Source organism: Pagrus pagrus, assembly GCF_965226575.1.
Source record: "Pagrus pagrus genome assembly, chromosome: 22".
Lineage (NCBI taxonomy): Eukaryota > Metazoa > Chordata > Actinopteri > Spariformes > Sparidae > Pagrus > Pagrus pagrus.
In genome coordinates, this window is record NC_140204.1 from 3,356,600 (window position 1) to 3,379,204 (window position 22,605).

The 22,605-nt window shown below is 42.2% G+C and overlaps 4 protein-coding genes across 6 annotated transcripts in view; 1 reads left to right on the forward strand and 3 right to left on the reverse strand.

The window, feature by feature from the left end:
- Positions 1–3,057, reverse strand: part of txk (TXK tyrosine kinase) — a 34,888-nt gene extending 31,831 nt beyond the window's left edge. Inside the window, exons 1-2 of one of the 2 annotated variants that reach the window (XM_084343484.1) lie at positions 3,023–3,057; positions 2,055–2,277 (exon numbers count right to left, since the gene is read on the reverse strand). The gene's annotated coding sequence lies outside the window, so the exon portion shown is untranslated. Of the gene's footprint in view, positions 1–2,054; positions 2,449–3,022 lie in introns of those variants that run through there. The other variant, XM_084343485.1, reaches the window with a different exon arrangement.
- A 1,924-nt stretch (positions 3,058–4,981) lies between these two features.
- On the reverse strand, positions 4,982–8,867 carry LOC311251166 (uncharacterized protein). Its single transcript, XM_084343501.1, has 3 exons — positions 8,798–8,867; positions 8,530–8,588; positions 4,982–7,932 (listed from the first exon to the last, which is right to left on the reverse strand). The coding sequence occupies exons 1-3, from the start codon at positions 8,816–8,818 to the stop codon at positions 7,626–7,628; spliced, it is 387 nt and encodes a 128-aa protein (XP_084199627.1). The 5' UTR covers positions 8,819–8,867; the 3' UTR covers positions 4,982–7,625.
- Positions 8,868–10,604: 1,737 nt separating this feature from the next.
- Positions 10,605–14,516, forward strand: coro2ab (coronin 2Ab). 2 transcript variants are annotated; one of them, XM_084343479.1, is made up of 14 exons: positions 10,605–10,821; positions 11,153–11,353; positions 11,581–11,697; positions 11,777–11,926; positions 12,076–12,276; positions 12,355–12,471; positions 12,573–12,677; positions 12,781–12,877; positions 13,156–13,271; positions 13,355–13,445; positions 13,533–13,693; positions 13,870–14,037; positions 14,121–14,189; positions 14,372–14,516. In XM_084343479.1, the coding sequence occupies exons 2-14, from the start codon at positions 11,153–11,155 to the stop codon at positions 14,435–14,437; spliced, it is 1,659 nt and encodes a 552-aa protein (XP_084199605.1). In that variant the 5' UTR covers positions 10,605–10,821; the 3' UTR covers positions 14,438–14,516. The 2 variants fall into 2 exon arrangements, with proteins under 2 accessions (XP_084199605.1, XP_084199604.1); XM_084343478.1 differs by having other exon boundaries at positions 14,121–14,516.
- A 924-nt stretch (positions 14,517–15,440) lies between these two features.
- On the reverse strand, positions 15,441–21,926 carry LOC311251164 (acidic leucine-rich nuclear phosphoprotein 32 family member D-like). The gene is made up of 7 exons (XM_084343499.1): positions 21,758–21,926; positions 19,559–19,708; positions 18,769–18,891; positions 18,378–18,570; positions 18,178–18,275; positions 17,914–17,983; positions 15,441–17,297 (listed from the first exon to the last, which is right to left on the reverse strand). The coding sequence occupies exons 1-7, from the start codon at positions 21,809–21,811 to the stop codon at positions 17,221–17,223; spliced, it is 765 nt and encodes a 254-aa protein (XP_084199625.1). The 5' UTR covers positions 21,812–21,926; the 3' UTR covers positions 15,441–17,220.
- Between the last annotated feature and the right edge of the window lie 679 nt (positions 21,927–22,605).

Genomic DNA, 22,605 nt, shown 5'->3' on the forward strand with positions numbered 1-22,605 from the left:
CTTCTCAAATATGAGAAATAATAGCTTTTCTCTGTCTGTAAAGTAAATTCTGGGCTTCTTGGAATGTTGCAATACATTATTAACTATTTCCTGACATTTTAAAGACAGCAGGGCAGGGACACTTTTATCATTTGTTTTCCTACAAACATTTTTCCCCTCCATGTTTGAGTTTGACTTGACTTTTAATTTTAAATGTATGATTTTGATATCTTTTGATTTTTAGCACACATTTAAAAATTGTATTCTCCAACATCAGTGTTGGACCTCACTGATGCTCTGCTGTCTGAATGGGATCAAATCCCTGCAGCAGGTTCAACTGTTGCTCGTTGCACTGGAGCCCAGATGATATATCAGTTGGCCAATAGTCTCGTCCGACTTGCCTATCACAGATATATGGTAACGGTGCACATGTTATCCGATATGAAAAAGATTATAATGCAAAAGAAGATAATATGGGTCATTCACAAGATATTTGATTGTTTTTTTCCCCTCTAATATGAAGTGTCAGCCCCAGTGTCCAAACACTCACACTACCCTACAAACAGACATGTGTACAGTACACATGTCTGTTTGTAGGGTAGTGACACTTCAATACAACATCGCCACTCGCTGGTTTAAGTCTGCCATTACACACAACCACTGAAACCCCTAGCAGTAACATTTCCACTTCCCTCCTTAACTTCTGCCTCAACAGTTTTATTAAAAATTGAAATTAACAATCACAGTGATGATCATTGTCCTGCACGGTTAAACTTGGGCTCATAGTGACTAATGATTAAAAGAGTATGAGGAAGTGGGAACAAATTCCCACATCAGTCAGGGAAAATGTCCCTTTATGAGTCTACAATCAGGACTCGTGTCACCTCTCTGTAGATATAAGGGCAGGAGGTGGGAGCACTTGAAGTGGAAATCAGAGCTCCTTCATAGTTTCAGATAATATCCAAGGTGCACTCGCACTGTTTGCCTCCAGTTACTGTTTAATAAAGAACGGAAGATCTCATGAAGCTCTAATCTAAGATGGTAAGTTTTATATGCTGAATCTAACGCGACTGATCTGTTGACTGTTAAATTAATCGAAATGCTAGTCAAAGCTGATGCTTATGTCTTTTTATGTCTTGCTTGTCTGATCAACAGTCAGAAACATAAAGATATTCATTTTGCATTTATATCAAAGTACTGCAGTACTTGAGTAAATGTACTCATAGTTACATTCCAGTTTAATTTATACTTCAATCTGCAAAGTAACTTTAACAACTACAAGTAGACGGTAAGACAAGTAAAGTGTTAATACTGGCTTGCAAAATATAGTGTAGTATAAGTACTAGAAGTGGCAGTAGTAGTAGTACTCCTGCAGTACTTGAGTAAATGTACTTTTAGTAACATCACTGTTGACTTTACATCGAAATCTGCAAAGTAACATGAACTACTACAACTAGACGTTAAGATAAGTCAAATGTTAACACTGGCTTCCTAAATACAGTGTTGTATCAGCAGTAGTAGTAGTACTGCTACAGTACTCGAGTAAATGTACTCATAGCTACATTCCTGTTTAATTTATACCTTATATGCAAAGTAACTTTAACTACTAGAAGTAGAGCAGTAAGATAAGTAAAAGTTAATACTGGCTTCCTAAATATATTGTAGAATAAGTACTAGTAGTGGTGGTGGTAGTGGTACTTGTATACACCTACAGTACTTGAGTAAATTTACTTATAGTAACATTCCTGTTTAATTCATACTTAAATCTGCAAAGTAACTTTAACTAATAGAACTAGACGATAAGATAAGTAAAAAGTTAATACTGGCTTCCTAAATATATTGTAGTATAAGTACTAGTTGTAGTAGTAGTAGTAGTACTTGTGTACGCCTGCAGTACTCGAGTAAATGTACTCCAAACACTGTGAAATAACGTTACTGGATTTAAATGTCCGGAAACAAACATTTATAACGAAGTCACGTAAACGTGTCATAAAAACGCAACGTTAGCGACCAGCAACGGTTACAGTTAGCTAACCAACCATCCACAACACCTGACATTTAAAACCAACACTCACCGGTTGTTCTTGATTTGAGAACGACGGAGAACAAATCCAACATGACTAAATCCTCCAGAAAGTGCAGCATCCTCCAGAGACTGTTAAAATGACTTTGCCCCGTGTATTAGTCTCTTTTCCCCGGCAGTGACGCCGTGATTCAGCCGGACCGTTAGCTAGCTTGTTCGCTGATCATGGTGGCTGACGTCCATCACTGCACCTGTGTGTCTGAGAGCGTCCTCTGCTGTATGTGATGAAAACAATCTCGAGTATTGTACTCGAGTACCATTTTTAGTTACCTGTACTTTACCTGAGTATTTTATGTTACTTTATACATTTTGAAGTCTAATGTAGGCCTAGACCAGCACCACAGTAAAGGTTTCTCTTTTCATTAAAGGTGGATTAATTTAAAAAAATGGCCGCCTGTCAAATTCATACTCAAAACAAATATCATAGCTGCCCTTAGCCGTTTAGCTCAGTTAGCTGTGCAGCTAGCAGCTCTGACTAAGAGTTAGTGTTTACACACCTAGCAAACGACATTTGGACAGGGACGGGCTAGCTGGATAGCATGCTAACTTTAGTAGATATCTCGATAACACAATACATAAACATCAAAACTGCCACTTATTCACATTCTGTTAACACATTTAGTCAAAATCTTACGTATTTTCAAGTCAAATGTAGGCTTAGACCACCACCACAGGGATATCTGGGCTACACATCAAAGTGTTTGTCCAGGTGTTGTATTGTATATTTAAAAAAATAGTAGAATTCAGCCTTTGTGTGTTTCCATTTACAACAAATAATACATCTACAGAGTCTGTAGAAAGGTGCAGAATAAAAGTTTCTCTTTTCATTTAAGGTGGAATATATCAAAAAGCTGTGCAGCTAGTGGTTCTGACTAAGAACTCATACTCAAGAAACATTGAGTTAGTCAATTAAAACCAAAACAATACGAGCACTTTCTTGAATTAAGTTTTTTTACATACCTCAAAGGTCATACTGGTGCACATTTCAAGAAAGATAGTTGATGTATTGCCCACTGTAGATTGTTTCCTTGTTGGGTTTCATCCAAGAAGGAAGGCCGGATTATATCGTACCTCAAGGTACAGAATGAGTACCATGGGAAAGCACCGCAGCACTGGCAGTAGTGTTGGGTTTAATAATCATTAACTAAAACTGTAGTGTTTATGATTCTTTGTTCTATCCCTGACAGAACAATCCACAGTGTGTGATGATGACATCCCTGAAGTCGAGTTGGTGTCTCCTGCCCATCGCTGCCCTCCTCCTCCTGTCCTTCGTTCCCACAGTAGCTGAAGTTGTGGATTCAATGAGAGACTGTGACCAGTTTCTCCTTGAGAATACTCCACCACAGGTCCCAGGAATCTTGGAGGGCGGACATATCCTGAACCAGAACCGATACAAACCCATTTGCCAGACTTTTGAGAACCAGAGGAGGTTTGTGACGCTCTACGACACACAGAACAAGATTCCAGTGTTTTCTGCTTACAAGTACAGAGGGGAACAAGGCAAGGGAAGACCCAAAACCACTTGGAAGATAGAGCCACAGGTATGTCTTTCTGACTGGTCATAAGTAGAAAAAAATGGCTTTTAGCTCAGATTTAATCTGATTAAGGTCAACAGACTATAAGTACTGTAAATATCTCTAAACCTTGGGAAAGAGTCACAGCTTTTTCTTTATATGGATTATGAATTACTAAAATGACGTCTTAAGTGTTCTGTTAATCTGGATGTAATTTAAGGATTCAATTTAAATAGTTTGGAATCATCAAAATAATCAAACATTTACATTTATTTATTTTATCATACAGATACAATTGCACTACCACTGACTGAGCCTTCTGACTTTTGCAGCTTGAAGATAAAAACACCAACAACATGAGGGAAGACCGATACACCAAGCAGGCCTCTAACGATGATTATAAAAACAGCACATTATATAACAGAGGCCATTTATTTCCATCTTCTCACGCATTTGATAATAATGATCGAAACTCAACATTCACCCTGACAAACATCGTTCCACAAGCTATAACTTTCAATAATGGCAGCTGGCAAAAAATGGAGAGCTGTGTCAAATGTGTCCTGCAGAAGTACTGCATCAACAATAATGATGTCATTGAAGGTTTTGTAGTCACTGGAGCACAGCCCAGCGAGAACAACAAACTCCACAAAAAGGTTAATATACCCTCCATCCTCTGGTCCGCATTCTGCTGTTACAGTCACACTAAGACCAAGTGGCTGGCAAGCGCACACTGGGGCGACAATGTTGCAGAAGTTTCACCTAAATATCTACAGACAAAGACTTTGGAAGAACTCCATCAAAATCTGAGCATGAATGTGTTTCCTGGATCACAGTGTCCCCTTCAAACAACTGTTGCTGAGTTTTACCCAGAAATTAATGCTGAAAACAAATTGTGTAAATGCCCACCCCAAGCTTCAACTACATCTGCCCCTCCTAATACAACGACTAGCTTTACCTCCACTACTGCTACTACCAATTTCAGCACCACTATATCTTCAACTACAGAAACGACTACTACTAATCCAGAGACAACTACGCCCCCTCCAACCACAACTTCTGTCTTATCAACTACCACTGTCACTGAACCAACATCAACTGGTCCAACAATTACTGAACTCCAAACTACTACCAGTCCACCAACAACCACAGTCCCTACAAGCACCATCGATACAACAACTACTACTTCTGCTACAAGAGGTACCACCACCACTACCACAACCACTACTGCAACCACAAAGAATGAAGATAACTCTTCCGAGGATAATGACAATGGTGGGCAAGGAGGTGGTGGTGGTGGTGGTGCAGGAGGGGGTGGTGGAGGCGCAGGAGGAGGTGGAGGTGCAGGAGGAGGTGGAGGTGGTGCCGGCGGTGGCGCAGGAGGAGGTGGTGGAGGCACAGAAGGAGGTAGTGGTCCAACAAAACCTGCTACGTCTCAAACTGCCACTACAACATCTGCCCCAATTGATGTGACAACTAGCAATCCCTCAACTGCTGTTTCTCCTGCTATAATGACCACGATATCTACGACTACAGAGAAACTAGATACTACCAATACATCACCAACCACTGCTCCAGCGATCACAACCTCAATCCCATCAATTAAAACTACCATTAAAACAACTATTAAACCCCAAACTAATTCAACCACCCGTGTATCAACAGCTGTCATTCCTACAACTTCCGAACCCCAGACTAACACAACAGACCAGGTATCAACAACCTTCATTCCTACAACTTATGGCCCTGAAACTAACACAACCAACCGGATATCAACAGCTGTCATTCCGACAACTTCTGAACCCCAGACTAACACAACAGACCAGGTATCAACAACCTTCATTCCTACAACTTATGGCCCTGAAACTAACACAACCAACTGGATATCAACGGCTGTCATTCCTACAACTTCCGAACCCCAGACTAACACAACGACCCTGACATCAGCAACCGTCATTACTTCAACTTCTGAATCCCAAACTAACACAACCAAACAGGTATCAACAACCTTAATTCCCACAGCTTCCGAACCCCAAACTAACGCAACCACTCAGTTATCATCGACCTTAATTACTTCAACTTCCGAAATCCAAACTAATGCAACCATCCACACATCGACCTTCAGTCTGACAACTTCTGACCCTGAAACGAACACAACCACTCAGGTATTAACGACCGTTATTACTTCGACTTCTGAACCCCAAACTAACACAACCAATCAGGCATCAACAACAATCATTGCTACAACATCTGAACCTCGAACTACCAGTCATAGCCCTTTGACTTCCTCAGCTCCTTATTCTTCCTCCTCCCTATTATGTTTGTTGCTATTTTTAGTTTTTGGGGGTTTTTTTGCTGGTAACTGATTAACAGATATGCAAGTACAATCTTATTGGATGATGCCAGTAGAAGATGTGCTAGATGCATTTCCTGTCGTCAGAAGTGACCCTTAATGAAAAATAAAACCTTGATGACAATGTTTAACCTTCACAGTTTGAGTCGCCTAAACTAAGAACATAAACATTCTGTTGTGATTGGCTAGTTAGATGCTGGCTATCTAGCTTTTTTCCCAAAAGTCTTCCATCAAATATTTTCTGTGACCTGAAGTGGTCAAACTTTTTTATTTCAACCAAAATGATATAATGAATCAATACTGCCGACTGTAGCTTTAATTCTGTGGCTGCCCATTGTTGAAATTGCATTATTATTATTATGATTATTATGATGATGATGATGATGGTTATTATTATTATTATTATTATTATGATTATTAATCTTGACTGTTGTTACGACCCCCTACAGGAGGAACTCCAGATGAGATTTAACATAAGACAATCAAGCCAGTTGCAGTTTAAAGGAAGATACTTTTATTAACCGATCAGCAATCAAACCAAGAAAAAAAAACCTTAAACAACCAAACAAACAAATAAACAGAACATCCTGGCCAGCAGAAGGGGGGCATGTAACACTGTTCAATGATCTTGCATTTGAATGTAATGTTTTAAAGAATACTCATTATTGGATTTACTAACTGTTTTACTGATGTTCTACCATAGATTGGCAGCTCATGTATTTTAAAATCAGTCAAATAATGTTTTTTGATCATTAATAGCATTTTGATAATTTAGTAAAACAACACATGCTTATTTCTGTGGTTGCCCCTTATTGAAATTGTTTGTTTTTTTTATCTTGACTATTCCCCTTCAAAGACATTGTCAGTGAATCAATTGAATGTCATGATTTTTTGTCATCCTTATTTCATATAGTGTGAATACTGTTTGTTCTACAATTGATGTGCAGCTCATTTATATTAAAATCAATCAAAGCAGGTTTTTTTGGGTGTCAGTTTCAGTTTATTCGCCCAAAATTCACAAAATTTGTAGAAACAACTAGAAAATCTGTACAGATATCCAATGTAAAAAAAAAGTCTGGTTTCAACCCTGAATTGTTGTTTGATAGTTAGTTTTTTGTTTGTGCAATTCAGTTTTGTCATATTCGTTGGTTACAATTCAGAGAGTGTGGGATTTGCATCGTTTCAGAGGGAGACTGAGAATTTTACATACACAAATGTCTTCTCATTTGAAGAATAAGTACATATATGGCACAAAATTGCAGAAAAGCACAGACTTTAAAGGTCCCGTATTGTATCAAGTGGGGTTTCCATATATTTTTTAATTATAAAGCAGGACTGGGTTCTGTCTAAATACCATCAAAGTATCAAAAAACACAATCAAAACTGTCCGATTTCAAAAACAACACACTGACAGAGCGGATATAAAAACATGGTGGGCGTTCCCTTCTCAGGCCTGTGAGAGCTGACGAATCAGAGCAGACTGGGCTGGTCTTTTAACGTTAAGGCATGTAAACATTTTTAAAACTCATCACCCAAAAGTGAAGCACAGAACTGAATATGAGACCTTTAAATAGATTATTTAAATCATGACTATTTATCAGCTGATCGGGCTCCACAGGACGTCTCAAGTGGACTGACCAAAAAGCATCAAGCTTGCAGGACAACTATATGAAAGCATCATCAGCTATGCAGTGCATTAATATGAAAACGTTATTGATATGTTTGTAGTTTTCTTCTGCGGAGCCATCTTAACCACCGGGCTGTTCATCATCAGCGCCTCCTCCAGCTGGTCCGTTTCCATTAGGACCTCCTGGTTGTCAGCTGCACAGGCTGGTGTCAACAGATCTGAAACCAGCTCCTGCACGTCAGCATGGTCAGCACCGTGGGTTTGAGCCCTGCGCCGGATGCTACCGAGGACCAGGTGGAGAGGGAGGTTCAAATTCAGCGCCTCGCGGATAATTTCAGAGTTTTCTGGAGAGTTCCCAGGCAGGATGTTACAGCACCTGGAGAAAACAGAGGTGATGGTGATGAAGACGATGGTACTGCTAGACTTCATAAGGACTTATATGAACAAGAAAAAGAGCTCAGCAGTCAACACAACTGAATTATTGTGTTGATGATTGTGTTTATTTGATTTCTTTAAAGGGCAACGGCCATCAAGAAGACAGTTTAACAGAGACAACAATAAGATAACAATTACTGTAATCAAGAAACATTCTTCACTCAAACTTGTCAGCTGAATGGAAGTATGGAGCCTTGAAGTACACATTTTAAGGCAGGTACTGTTGCCTTTTCAAACCAATGGTCCTTACATTGGTGTCAGTGTCAACTGCTGTACTCCTATTGAAGTGTCAAACAAATGGCTACGCCTGCCTGGTATCAGGAGTGAACTTTTTTCTATGAAAGAACAACCACAACTCACAAACCACAACGTGTGGTCGCAGTTCTGAATGGAAGAAATTTGTTGTTGAAATTTCTTCCATTCAGAACTGCGACCACACGCACGCACACACACACACACACACACACACACACACACACACAGAGTTCAGATTCAGACAGTAAAATAGAGATTTTAGATGTTTGAGGAGTTTTCTTACCACTGTATAGTTCCCAAAGCATGTGCTTGTGGTCCGGCAGTGGCAGTCACATGTTGATCCTACAGATGACAAGTAAAAAGAAACACATAACCACATTGGCTAGTGACAAATGTTGTAACCAATTTCCAGATGAAGCTTGTAATGGCCATTCTGACAGTAAGGCTTCTGGTTGTGTTGATTGTAACAATGTTTCTCTATTATCAATAATATTCAATTCTACCACAGTGAATGAATGAATATGATCAGAGTGAAAGAGGTCTGTTCTCACCATTGACATGATGCACTTCATACTGATTTCACAGGGGCCTCCTTAATGTTACCGCAGAATGGACAACCTTTGTGAACATTTTGTTAAAGTGGTCACACATATAGAGAATGGCATAAATGTCATAATATGTAATATAGTGCATTTTGACACTGGTCTAAAAGTATGGCAGCACAGATACACTAAAACACCATTACAAGTAAAAGTCCTGCATTCAACAAACTGCTGTTAATCAGTAAATCAATCAACACTCAGTAGTTTTTGTCCTTTATAAACTCAATTGGTCATAAACATGTCAGCATCATTAGAAGGCAGACTCCGTTGTCTTACCTCTGCTCTGCACGTCTGATGATCAATGTGTGAATATCACCCAGCTGCACACCAAAGACACTGAGACCACTTCCTTTTTGTCATTGTGACATCTTTGACACCTTCTCCTTTCTCACACCACATAAACTCCACATAAACCAGTGTTTTAACATGATACTTTAGTATAAATAGTGCACTTTAACTTACATTCTTGAATCACGCCATGTATTTCTTGTTCTGTGGGATAAAATAAAAAGGCATAGAAGAAGAGATGTTTGTCTTGTCATGTCATTATAGGCTGCATTATAGAAGGTACAGGTCTGTTGTGTTTCTTGAGTCCAAGACTATTCCTTTATGAAAGTAACTTGCACTACACTGGTCTAAACGTACGGCAGCACAGCAACACTAATACACCACTACAAGTAATAGTCCTGCATTTAAATCCAGCATAAGTACAAGTACAAAGGTAACACCAGCAAAATGTCTCCTGTAAATATTTTGTAACCAGAAATGACTTTTCTGTGGCCTACAGTTAAAACCACAGTCACAACACACACACACACACACACACACACACACAATACTGTTCTTCCTTTGCCACTTGCACAAATCAATCTGTGTGTGTGTGTGTGTGTGTGTGTGTCAGTAGTATCAGATGCAGAGAGGTGTTGTGTGCGTGCAGCCGTGCATAAACCAGCTTGGCTAATGTGGAAGGAGAGGCCAGACGTCATGGATCAGAAGTGAAAATGCACGCACACACACACACACACACACACACACACTGCAGTGAGAAGTCAGCAGCAGACTGAACCGTAGCCTACTGCTTGTCTGACTTTGCAGGCAGAGGAGGAGCAGTGCATCCTGACAGTGTGGTGTTGGGTCTTACAGCAAGAATCTGACTCTACATGACTCCACCTGAGGTAGGACAACGCCCTTTATTTTTATTAGGGGAAGTTTTTAAAGGCGGTTAAGTTCAGTGCCTCTGTTACACCTCTTACACCTGCTAACATCTGGCTTGGCTAACATCGGGGTGACGCATTGACATCTCTCAGTCGGCGCTGAGATAAAAAGAGAGACTGAAGTTAAAGATATTGTGTTCTGATCCCAGATCAGTACTGAGCATGTGCAACTCATCAGAGATCAGAAAGAAGTGAGATGTCTCACTCCTCACTTCTGTTATGAGAAAATGTTTCTACTAGATGTTTTGGATGCATCTGATCACCTGCTGCTTTCTGATGTTCCCTGTTTTTCCAGTGGGTTTACTTGCATTTAAAAAGAGTTAGAGAGTTTATAGTAGTAACATCATATCAAATTGATTAGGCCAGATTGATTTACGGAGCAACAACATGGACACAGATAAAACATGCTGATGTAAAGTCAGGTGAAGTTTCCACAAAACATCTCTGGAGCTTCACAGTAAAACAGAGTTGAAGCAGCTACAACAACTGAAGCAGCTGGAGACAAAACATCAAACGGCTCCGTACAGCTCGTCTGCTGTGATCCAAGTCTCCAGGAACTGTTCCTTTGACTGATGCAGCTTCATAATATCCTGATTAAATTATGTGAAAAGCTTTTTTCTTCACTCTCTGCAGCTCCTCCTCTTCTTCCTCTTCCTCTCCTCTCCCTACAGTAAGCTGATCTGTTGCAGTAAAGGTCAAAGGTCAGGAGGAATTTGTAACAACAGGAAGTGTGTGTGTAACCGATGAATCTTTAATGACGTGAGCAAATTGTTCTGGACGGTGGATTTACCTGCGTGTGTGTGTGTGTGTGTGTGGATGCATGGTTAAGACGTTATTGAAGAAATTGATTTATTATTGATAAGATTATGAAAGCCAATAACGACAGCTGATTGCATTATTGATTAGAGCAGATAATACGGCTGCTGTTCCACAACACTATTATGAGATTACGTACACACACACACACACACACACACACACACACACACACACACACACAGTTCTGTCTTTGTTCATGTTTTATTAAATTGCTAATAAAGTAAAAAAATAAAATAAAAAAAAAAACACCTGTAAACTTCCTGTCCTCCAGATGTCGTGGCGTTCATCTTTCCGCTGCTCAAAGTTTCGCCACGTGTTCGGGAAGCCGTCCACCCGGGAGCACAGCTACGACGGGGTGCCAATCACACGCGGCGTCCACGACAACCACTACTGCTCAGTCAATCCCTGCTTCATCGCCGTGGTGACGGAGTGTGCCGGGGGCGGGTCCTTTCTGGTCCTGCCCATCCATCACGTGCGTAGTCTTTAGTCGTCATTTCCTGCTGTTTGACACAATGAAAGTTCAAAATGAGACGAGAAGAAGTTGAACTTCACTCCACTTTCCATCAGCGTGAGGTCGAGGAGATGACTGGATTCGTATTTTTTGGCGAACTCCTCTCTACTCGCCTGTGCAACAATTATTAATTTGTTTGTTCTGAGTTGCTGCTGCTCCTAAATATTAAACAATTTTTGCTCCCTCAGACCGGCCGGGTGGACCCTCAGCACCCGAGGGTGTGCGGTCACAGTGGAAGAGTTCTGGACGTCAAGTGGAACCCGTTCGACGATCACTGCATCGCCTCGTGCTCAGAGGACTGCACTGTAAGCACGCTCCTGGTCATATAGTTAACATCTTTCTGTAGGCGGGTTCATAAAATGAGCGTCCTGTGTGTGAACGCAGGTGAAGATCTGGGACATCCCGGTCTGTGGCGTCCAACAGAACCTCACCAAGGCCAGGAAGACTCTGATTGGTCACTCCAGGAGGGTGGGGCTCATTGAGTGGCATCCGACAGCTGAGAACCTGCTGCTCAGCTCCGCCTACGACTACAAGGTCAGGAGCCCCATTGGGCATTTAGCATTTTGCTAACGAGTAGAAACTGAACCACTAAAACAGCTCAAACTAAGATAAGTAGCTTCATCAGAATGAACAATCTGCATCAGTGTATTTAGGTCCAGGTTGAACTCTTCGTCTCTCTTTAGGTCCTCCTCTGGGACGTGTCCCAGGCAGGCACGGTGCTCAGGTACCCGGTTCGAGTGGTCCTGATGCCCGTCTACCACCGCTACCCGTCTGACACGCTGCTGCTGTCTGTCAGCTTCAACAGCGATGGCAGCAGGCTGGCGGTCACGTCCAAGGACAGACGAGTTCGAGTCCTGGACCCGCGGACAGGAAAGATCCTACAGGTGTTCTGAAGCGTTACGAGTTGGTTTCGAAAAAAACAGAAAACAAACTTTGTAATGATGCTCCTGATGTTCCTGCAGGTGTCCAGCAGTAAGTCCCACAGGGCCAATAAAGTGTTGTACATCGGAGGTTTGAAGATGCTTCTGTCCACTGGCAGCTCCCCTTGGAACCACAGACAGATCGTCCTCTGGGATCCTGTGAGACAAACACACTTCTACATGAACTGATTGATTAGTTGAATTGATTGACAACACAACTATAATATTGTTTGCGTCTCTTTCTCACTCCGTCTGTGCAGGACGACTTATCGGAGCCTCTGTACGAAGAAGATTTGGACGGGTCTGCCGGAGTTCTCTTTCCGTTCTACGACCCCGACACCAACATGCTCTACTTGGCCGGAAAGGTCCGACAAAATAAATACCAGCAGACATTTTCCCACTTTGGATTCACTTCACCACAAATCTCTTGTTTGAGAACAAAGGGTGTGACGCATTTGTGTGCTTCAGGGTGACGGGAACATCCGGTACTACGAGCTGAGCACTGAGAAACCTTACATCAACTTCCTGACGGAGTTCAGGTCCCTGCTGCCACAGAAAGGAATCGGTGAGTGTTCGCACACAACGTCAAAACCGAGACTGTTTTCTTGATGCTTTACTTTTTAAATTTGCACCCTAAAACTGCCAAAACTTAATCTGAGGTCAATTATAGCAAGTTGTAGCATTGACACCACCTTTCACTGGTTGCAAACTAACATTACTTACGGAAACAGAAAGTAAACAAGTCAGCTATACCATTTTTTAAATGTTGAAAGCTTTCTTTAGCTATACCACGTCATAAATAGACTAACTCTTAATTGCCTTCGACCCCTGACCTTACTTTAGGAGTGATGCCAAAGCGCGGCCTGGACGTGAATGCCTGTGAGGTTTTCCGATTTTACCGTCTGATTGCCATCAAAGACCTGGTCGAACCACTGTCGATGATCGTACCACGGAAAGAGGTTACGATTACCTCTTTTTTCTCATCATGTCGCATTTACAGAGGACAGAAAGTGAACAGTACAGATTTACTTTGTCCTTCCAGTCAGGTGTTTTCCAAGAGGATCTGTACCCGATGACAGCTGGAAACCAGGCAGCCATGACGGCTCAGGAGTGGCTGTCCGGGATCAACAGAGGTCAGTGATGAACTAAAATGGCTGACAGATACATGCATCGGTTTCTCTCAGTGATCCACCATAACCATCCGTCTCTATCTCCACCAGGCCCTGTGCTGATGTCCCTGAAGCCTGGGACTCGAGTAGCCAACCCTTACCCAGAAACCCCTGCTGAGAAGGGGCTCGTGAGGCAGTTGAGCTCCCTGAGATTCGAGATGGGTCCAGCTGATGGTGCCGTGACCAGGACAGACCTAAACTTTATGGAAGAGGTAGATGACTTGAACAACAGTGGGTTGTCTGTAAAGATTACAGCTGATTTCTTGCAATTAAAACCGATGTTTTCCCTGTTCCAGTAGCTCTGACTCAGAGTAAACCCAGCTGGGCTCAAAGCTTTGTCTAGCTGTTTTGTTGCTGTTGTATAAACCAGCTGATCATCTCTCTTGAGGCCTTCCTTGAGGAGCAGCTGGCCTACCAGGACGCTAAATACCTCAGAGAGGTAAGCGATCTGTCGGGGTGGCAGCCAGACGAGACCCAGATCCCGCTGTGGACGTACTGCTGCACCCCACACTGCTGCGAACCTGCAGAGAGACCGCCGCCTACGACCGAGAGCGAGGTGAGGTGTGAATTTATGACATATGTACATGAGAATACAAGAGTTTCTCCTCTCGCTGCCAAGAAATTCATGTTTTATTTCAGCTCCTGCAGGCGTTTTACAGACAGCAAGACGAGATCAGAGGCCTGAGAGAACAACTTAATCACAAAGACGTGAGTAAAGACACACAGGGCAGGCGGCCAACATCTATATATCATCCTCCAGAATCAAAACCAAGGACGCATTTTGGACTGATCAGGATGCAAATTCATTACAAAAATGATAAAATACTATCAGCTATAACTCTGTGATGTCAGCAGTCCAAGGCTGCTTCATACGTTTGTTTCCTGTGCAGGCGAGGATCACTCAGCTGGAGCTGGAGATCAAAAACACCAGAAACAACATGAGGGCGACCTTCTGATTCAACCAATCACAGCTCACGCTGCTGTTTACAGCCTGGACCAATCAACACATCCAACCAATAAAGCAAAGACCACCGACATCTTCACTTGTCAGGTGTTTGTTTACACTTTCAGCTGGTTTTGGGTTAAGTTCATTATAAAGTGTGTACGTGGGTAAGAAATGCGATATTAGCAGCTCAGGTCAAATCTAGGTGAGCAATTAATGTGTGTGTCGTTGAGCTCAAGCACAGAACCCTTTCCTGGCCCTGGAGGGTGTGGTTCGGCCTGGTCCGGTTGCTCATGCAGCCCGGGGGGGACTGGAAAGGGACAATCGGTACAGAGCAACCGGGCCAAGTGTGAGTGTATTTCAATCAGATTGAAATCTGGAGAAGCCCGGTTAACACCTCTAGCTCTTTCCAAACACACTTGGAAACTACTGTTATCCTGTTCTTGTAGACCCAAGTGCATTTTAATACTTCGCGTTTCTTTTCAGTTTTCTGTCAGTTTGATTAGGTTACGCAGACACAGCGTTGGTTGAAATGGACCCTTTCACAAGATAAAACATGCTACCAAGAATAACTTCTCCTACCAGGTTGTTATGCCATTACAATACCAAAGCCGGGTCAATCGGTAGCACTGACGCATCTCCAACTTGTACTCATGTACAGTACATGAGCACATGTAGCCATTGATTTGAAAATCAGCTAGCTGGTGCCCTCTGCTGGAAGAAGCAGGTAATGGCAACAATGTCTGAATCAGCTTAAACACATATTTTGCATTTCTTTACTGCAAATTCCTGTTACTCGTCAGCTGACATGTACACTGATCACAATACTCAACTGAAGTATTGATCTGGCTCTACTTCAGTGACTTTCTGACTTTTCATGGTCAAGATTACATATTTACGTCCAAATACCTGCAAAAGTGTCAACAGAGCAGCATTCAGCTCTGCCGACGCTGAAGAAGCTCGAAGTGGGTCGAGTGTGTCGCGGAGACAAAAGGCCAGAGAGGAGACGCCAGGAGCAAAATGTTAAGATTTTATTTACAAAGTCCTTTTTGTGTGTTTTTTTGTTTGTTTTTCCTTTAACTTACAGAAAGTAAAAAAAAACAAAATAAAAGAAAAAACAAAACCTCAACTAGTCAGTGTAAGTGTGAAGGATCAACTGGATCTCTCTACTGAGCAGGAAGAGAAATGAAACGAGAGGCAGAGAGAGAGAGAGAGAGAGAGAGAGAGAGAGAGAGAGAGAGCGAGTGTCCCCAGACAACCATACAAAATTAAACAAAAACAATTTCTCTGAAAAAATATTTCTTTTAAAAAGCTCTGTTGGCAAAAAAGAGAGAACACAGTTTGCCCTGAGCGCGCTCGGCCTCGGGGGGGAGACGGGAAGGTGGGTGGAGGTGTTTTTCGGGAGGGGTGTTCACTTTTGGTTTGACCGTCCGTTGATGACATCACAGTGCCTGTCGGGAGCGCGGCGATGACGTCGTAGCTGCTGATTCAGTCCCAGAGAAAGGCGATGTTAAAGGGGAACGCAGGAATGATGGGAATCGAGGGGTTGGTCTCCTCCCGTGAGCCTCTGTTCAGTCTCCTCCTGCAGATTTTGCCTCAAAGTTCAAGCGTGTACGTGAAAAAACTGTCGTTCATAAAGGATCTGACATTGTAAATTATTTGAAATATTACATAGAAATTGATTTGAAAAGTTTAAATGACCAACTTTTCTTGTAATCGAGATAGTTTGTGATCTAAGAAAAATGACGGAAAACTCAAGCTTATGTTTCGATCACAAAATAACTCAATCGTGACGTCAAGTATCTTCAGAAATGTCGTCTCGGGACTCAGCTTAGTAACGGAGATGCGTTTACGTCTCGTTAACAGAGTAGGAAATTGGAGCTCAAATTGTCTCGAAATTCCTAGATTGAATTTCCTGAGGCACAAATACACATTTGATGTGATAAATCTCTCAGTAAGTGTCCCGTTGTACCTGTTGACATAATTAAGATGCAGAAAAATAACATGTTTTTAACTCTCATCCGAGGTTCTGGTTTGCAAACTCATTGTTTTTTTATTTTAGAACGGAAGCCACAATCACCAAAGTCCAGTTTCCTACATATTCTCTGCCAGAATCAACATCAAAAACCAATAACAGAAATCAACTGATCCATATTTCCTCTGGTTCACGCTGCTCGACGACCCTCTTTATTTTCTGCACTGGTTCTAAAGCTTCTAAAATGAGAGGATTTCTACTCGTTTGGTCTCAAATGATATTTAAACGGATTATTTTGGGGGGTTTTGGGTTGTAGGCTGGACATAAGACATCTGAAGTCGTCTATTTCTGCTCTATAATTTTCACAAATTTCAGGCTTTCTACTGACAAAACGAGACGATAATCGGCAGCTTGATCATCGATCTGCGATTAAAATGACCTTTGGATGGAGCTCTGATCGGTTTTGTGAATTTAAAGAGGCCAGAAAGTTATAATCACGTCAACAGGAACTTCTTCTAGGACACTTTTAGAGGAAACTTGTGCGATTAAAAATGTTTATCTGTGGTATCTAATGGTTTCTGCTGCTGTTGAGCAACATGTGGGATTCATTATTAATTTTATAAATTAACGGAAGTTGCCGACAGATGTTTCAGTCTGCAGGAGAGGAAGTGACGAGGGTCCAACGAGAGGAGACCTGTTTTTAGAGATGGAACGCAGCCCAGGAGTCGACCGAGTGAGTGGAGGGGTTGAAGGAGGAGGAGGACGAGCGTTGGTGGGGGGTGGGGGAAGAGGTCGGGGAGAGGGGAAGGGTATGCGGGGTCTCAATCATCATCTTCATCGTCCTCGTCATCAGGGTCCCTCTTCCTCTTCTCGCCTTTGGCTGGAGACGAATCCTCATCTGCAGAGGAGAAGCCAGAGCGTCAACAACAACAACAACAACAACAACCAGATCAGGGTCAACAGGTTTTCAACCACTTCGAAATTATTATATCGGATTTCTGCAGTTTCCAGACACTTTTCAAGCATTTTCAAGAGTTTCCAGCACCTCACAGTAACAGCAAATGATCTTAAGATACATGATGAACATTAAATCAGGTGTCATTGTGCCATAAACAGCACAAATTACAAATTACTACGGGTGAATAAAGGAAAACAAACACATTTAATGTTTCAAAATAGAACTTTTCAGCCCTTGAAAACACATTGAAGATCAAGATTTCAAGGATTTCCAGCACCAGTAAGAACCCTGTACATTTCAGATTAAACCCAGGATTCCTTATAATAAATCTGTTTGATTTAACAGTGGTGAGTTATTATAAAACACTATATTCTCATTTAATGTTGAAATATTTTTGATGTGGAAAAGCTCAAGTCTTTAAAAGCATTTTCTCTTTTCGGCACTGAAAAACAAAGACAATGAGTCTGTGAGCTCACGTAGGAAAAGTAAAATAAATTGCTGCAGACAGCTGATGAAGAGGACTGTGCGCAGGTAAAGGAGCCACATTGTTACTGACCATCATCCTCCTCATCGTCATCATCGTCATCATCATCCTCGCTGTCCACGTCTCCGTTCACCTCTCCTTCCTACAGAGAGAAAAGTCAATCCTGTCAACAACACGTAGAGAATCGAAGCACACGGCTGCAGGACGGATGTGTTTTGTGTAAGTTAAAGAACTCAAGCGAGAAAACAAACAAAGTAATTAACTGATTTTGCTGAAACATTTTGAACAAACAGCAAAATTCTGCTTATGAGAAGCAACAAAAAGCTCCGGACTCACCTCATCATCAGCGCTGTCGTCATCATCATCGTCCTCTTCGGCCACTACGTCCTCCTCATCCTCCTCTTCCTCCTCCTCGAAGTCCTCTGACTCCCCCTCTGGAATAAAGAAACACAAATGATCGATAACATGCAGCCGAGGCCTCCGAATGTGACGGAAGGAGGACCGTCCCTTCTAGTTCGCTGAGAGGCAACGCTCACCTTCTCCTTCTTCGTCCTCGTCCTCGATTCCGTCCCCCTCTCCGTCGGAGTCGGACGCCTCGCAGTCGTCGATGTCGTAGCCGTCCAGGTAGGTGAGCTGGGGGAGGAGCTTGAAGATGGACTCTCTGTAGTCGGCCAGGTTGGTCACCTCGCAGTTAAACAGGTCGAGACTCTTCAGCTGGGGCAGCTTTTTCTGGTGGAGCAAACAGACGCGATTACAGTCGAGTTCAGATACAACTCAGGCGTGTGTGAGCTGACCAATCAGAGCAGACTCTGGGCCTTAAAGAGACAGGAGCTAGCAGGCGGCTGTTTGAACTCATCCCGACAACATATACAGCCACGGTCCAGTCGTTTAAACTGTGTGAGGTTCTGGGTGAGAGTGAAAACCCACCAGTGGCTCCAGGGTGCTGATGTCTTTGAACTTGTTCCCGCTGAGGTTCAGGTGCGTCAGGTTCACCAGCCGCTCCGCCAGGACCTCCAGACCGCCTGATATCCTGTTGTCACTCAACTCCAACTGCACAGAAGAACAAAGGAAGACTTATTTTATGTTCTGTGGACGTTTAGGGAGAACTGAACAAACATCACATATATATATGTATACACATGGTTCTTAAGAGTGAAGTGTCCTGATTCTTTGTCACTAAAGCTGCAACTTATTATTTTCTCAATTAATCGTCAGAATATGGGATATTAATGTTGATCATAATTTCCCAAAGCCAAATGTAAAAAACTTTTAATTGCTTGTTTTATCTGAAAAACGATCCAAATCTCATAAAAGACATTCACAGGGTCGCACAGCTTTTAAAGACGACAATTCAAGCACTTTTAAAAAAGGTACCGAACACAAACATTTCAAAAGTCTTCATCGTCACATGTAAACTGTTATAATTCAACTGTAAAAAATTAAAGTTAACAGAAATCCTTTATACCCACAGAAACCACAATATAAATCATAGTTTTTATTTATTTTTTCAGCTCATAGGAGAAGGAGATTGTATAAACAAGTCAAAAAGCATCAAGATCTCCCACTTGAGAAGCTGGAAACAGAAAGTTTGGTACTAAAGAAATGATCAAAACAGTCGATGCATTTCCTCTTGATCGAATAATCATTCTGCTGTTCATGACCCATATTATTGCGTCCAGTCCTTCACAAACAGCCTGCGTGTGTCTGCTTCGTTTACCTTTTTGAGTTTGTCCAGTTTGGGGATGTCTGCTACGCTGGTCAGGCCGACGTTGATGAGGCTGAGCAGCTCCAGGTTCGAGAACTCTTCTGTGATTCCTTCAATCTTCCCTTCGCCAGTGCGGCAGTTATCCAGAACCAGCTCCTGGACCTGAGGGCGGGTTTCAAATGAGTGTTTATACACCGATACAGTATGTTGCACACAGTCAAACAGGCTCCTGATCGGCACATCTGCAACAGATACCAGCCTTTATAAAATGCAGAGCTGTTGGCACGTGTAGTCACGCTACAGATCTGTTTCTAAAGCACTTTCATTTCCTGATTTGACGATCGTGGTGTCGTGTGACTAATCCTGATAGTCATTTACCCCCGAGAGCGCCGCTAATGACTGTGAAAGACAATTTGAATATTACAGATGGCATCAGGTGAAGCCACCGTATTTTCCTTTCAAACACTTACTAGAAGATATCAGGACTAGAACTGTTCTGGTACTGAGCGAACTAACAATTTTCTCTGTTTATTTCTCACTCTGGTATCAATTCTGATGCTGCAACTAACGACTGATTTCATTGTCGATTATCTAAATCTACTAATTGATTTGTTTTTTTTTTACATTTAACAAGCTGGAATGAGAGAAGTTAGATTTATTTTTCTTTAAAAAAACAACTCGAGCTGCTTAATCAATCATCAAAATAGTTTCTGACTGATTTAGTCACAGCGGCTCTAATCAATACATATAAAAACAACTTTGGAAACATTATCCAGCCCTAATCAGTCAGTTTATTCATTACTTAATCAATTAAGTGCTTGTTCCATAAATTGATATTAGATTAAACTACAAATCCAGCAAATATCAACACCTCAGAAGCTGGAACCAATTCATTTTGGGGCATTTTTCGCTGATGAAGCAGTGAGTTTGTCATGTTTTTATAGCTAATTAACAGATTTAAAGTAGCTGCAGCCTCTTTAATATTAATTGTGTGGTCTAAAGGTCATAAAAACATGAACGTCCACCACAAGAGAGGAGCTACGAGCTGCGGTCTTGGTGAAAAGGACTCTCGTGGGCTTCATAATGGAACGGATCCCGGCCGAGCCTCTGTTTATAAACTCCACACACATGTGACGCTGCTAAGTTAGCTCCTCTGCTAGCTCCCTGCTAACTGCTGCACCACCAGCCTCCTACTTATTATCCCAAACAATGAACCCGTGAGTGGGCCCGGTGGCGAATGACACGGGCTGTGTGGTGTTTTCAGAGTGGTACCGTTCATGGAGGCGACTACAGCAGAAAGAAGCGTTAGCGAAGTAGCCGCTTTAGCTAGCTAGCGTTAGCACGCCACTAGCTACGCGCCCTTAGCACCTTATGGACTCGGGCTCCGACTAATCTCTGGAGGAGCGTTAATATTAACGTCAATTTTAATTAATAAATCTGAAAAAAACACAATGTTGACCAACTTGATGAAGACGAGTGTGCAGGTGAACAACTGGCGCGTAACTGTAAATATTTTAGCAGTTTAACAGTTTGTAAACCGAAAACAATGACGCATTTCCTGCTTTACACGAGTATTACACGATAAAAAGCGATATCGTGACGAGTCATTTTTACGCCTGATAACGTTTTAGTTGGTCGCTTATTTTACGACTATTTAACAACACAAAGCGTTAAAGTTCGTCGACGGAACAATATAAAGTCTCCGGTGTGTTTGAGTCGGAGGCGGCTCTTGCAGTGCGGTTATAAACCGTATTATAACTTCGAAATAATGCGGCTCCAGGTATTAGCCAGGCCCCGGCAGACGCGGACGTTTATTTCAATGCACACGCAGGAGGTTACTGCACGTTTGGCTGCACTGGCATCGTTTATAAACGATAATTAACAATGTGCAACACAGTTTTGAGCTGAATAAGAGCGATAAGTGCGGACACGAAGCGGAAAACAAGGCGGTAAACAGCTGCGCAACTGGGCTGTTTACCTCTGACTACACTAACGACCTCTGGTAGCGGATTAAATATACAAAATGCCCCTTATTAAACTGTTTCGCGGACTTTTACTCCGCTTCAAACGTAGCGTTGGATAGTAAATAGACATTTTAGCACTTTTCGGGAGCTGCAGACACTCTGCCATGTGCTCGCCAGTCGCCACCCCTCCTTCTCCGGCCGGTCAAGTTTACACCGCATAAACAAGACAACAAACCGGGTTACTCACTTCTGTCGGCGACCGGTGCCTCAGCTCTAAGTTGACCCTCTTCTTCATGTCCATTTTCCTGTGATTTTGGCCTGAGTTTGGGTCTCTGCGATGCGAAAAACTTGTTTCTCCTCGATCCTCTCTTCAGTATCAACACGCGGAACCAGTGTGAAGCTAGCTAGAGTGAAGATATAAGACTTCCGGGTAAGACTTCCAAAGTAAAGTTCACACGATCACAGCGGAAGTGCCATGGAAAAGAATACGTATGTGCGCACGCAGTTTTACGCCGTATACGATCAACAATACTTTTAAGTTTACGTTTATCTTTCAATATCGTACAAAGCGGTTTTATTTCATGTATTAAGGGGTATCACTTTATACATTGATTGTGAAGGCTGACTATCGTACTTCCGGTAGTTGCCTCTCTCTTCCTGTCGAGCTTGACGCGGGTGAGACGTTCCAGTGTCGTGTGTGAAAAGTGGGTCAAGCCGTTCGTAGCCTTTAAATGCCCCGAAAAGTATCGGAATTTGTCATTTCCTTGCGCACATTGACGACCCAACAAATGAGTAAACCCTAGATGAACTGTCAAAATGAATTGTTTCATTAAATGCAGAATGAGATATAGCTTTCAAACATGCTCTAAAGCTGGCTCAAACCCTGTTGGTTTAATTGTAATGCATGTTCATTTTTGTTTGTGTCAGCTTATCTAAACTCCTCCTCTTCACTCTTTCAGCACGCTTGGTTTTATAAGTAATTGTCAGAAAACGGTAAAGATAAAATCATGAGTCACTGGGTCCTTCTAATTAAATTTCTGATTAAAAAAGACGTGGTTTTGGATCGAAAAACGGGAGTTTATAGATTCCGAGGCG

Excerpts from the sequence above, each read along its gene's own strand:
- LOC311251166 (XM_084343501.1), bottom strand. The coding sequence starts at position 8,818 with ATGAAGTGCATCATGTCAATG. Across the intron at positions 8,589-8,797 it reads TGAAGTGCATCATGTCAATG|GATCAACATGTGACTGCCAC; the intron begins GTGAGAACAGAC and ends TGTCATCTGTAG. Across the intron at positions 7,933-8,529 it reads GCTTTGGGAACTATACAGTG|GTGCTGTAACATCCTGCCTG; the intron begins GTAAGAAAACTC and ends TGTTTTCTCCAG.
- LOC311251164 (XM_084343499.1), bottom strand. The coding sequence starts at position 21,811 with ATGGACATGAAGAAGAGGGTCAACTTAGAGCTGAGGCACCGGTCGCCG. Across the intron at positions 18,892-19,558 it reads AACTGGACAAACTCAAAAAG|TTGGAGTTGAGTGACAACAG; the intron begins GTAAACGAAGCA and ends TCTTCTGTGCAG. Across the intron at positions 18,276-18,377 it reads CGAGGACGAAGAAGGAGAAG|AGGGGGAGTCAGAGGACTTC; the intron begins GTGAGCGTTGCC and ends TCTTTATTCCAG.
- coro2ab (XM_084343478.1), top strand. The coding sequence starts at position 11,153 with ATGTCGTGGCGTTCATCTTTCCGCTGCTCAAAGTTTCGCCACGTGTTC. Across the intron at positions 13,694-13,869 it reads ACCTAAACTTTATGGAAGAG|GCCTTCCTTGAGGAGCAGCT; the intron begins GTAGATGACTTG and ends ATCTCTCTTGAG. Across the intron at positions 14,038-14,120 it reads CGCCTACGACCGAGAGCGAG|CTCCTGCAGGCGTTTTACAG; the intron begins GTGAGGTGTGAA and ends GTTTTATTTCAG.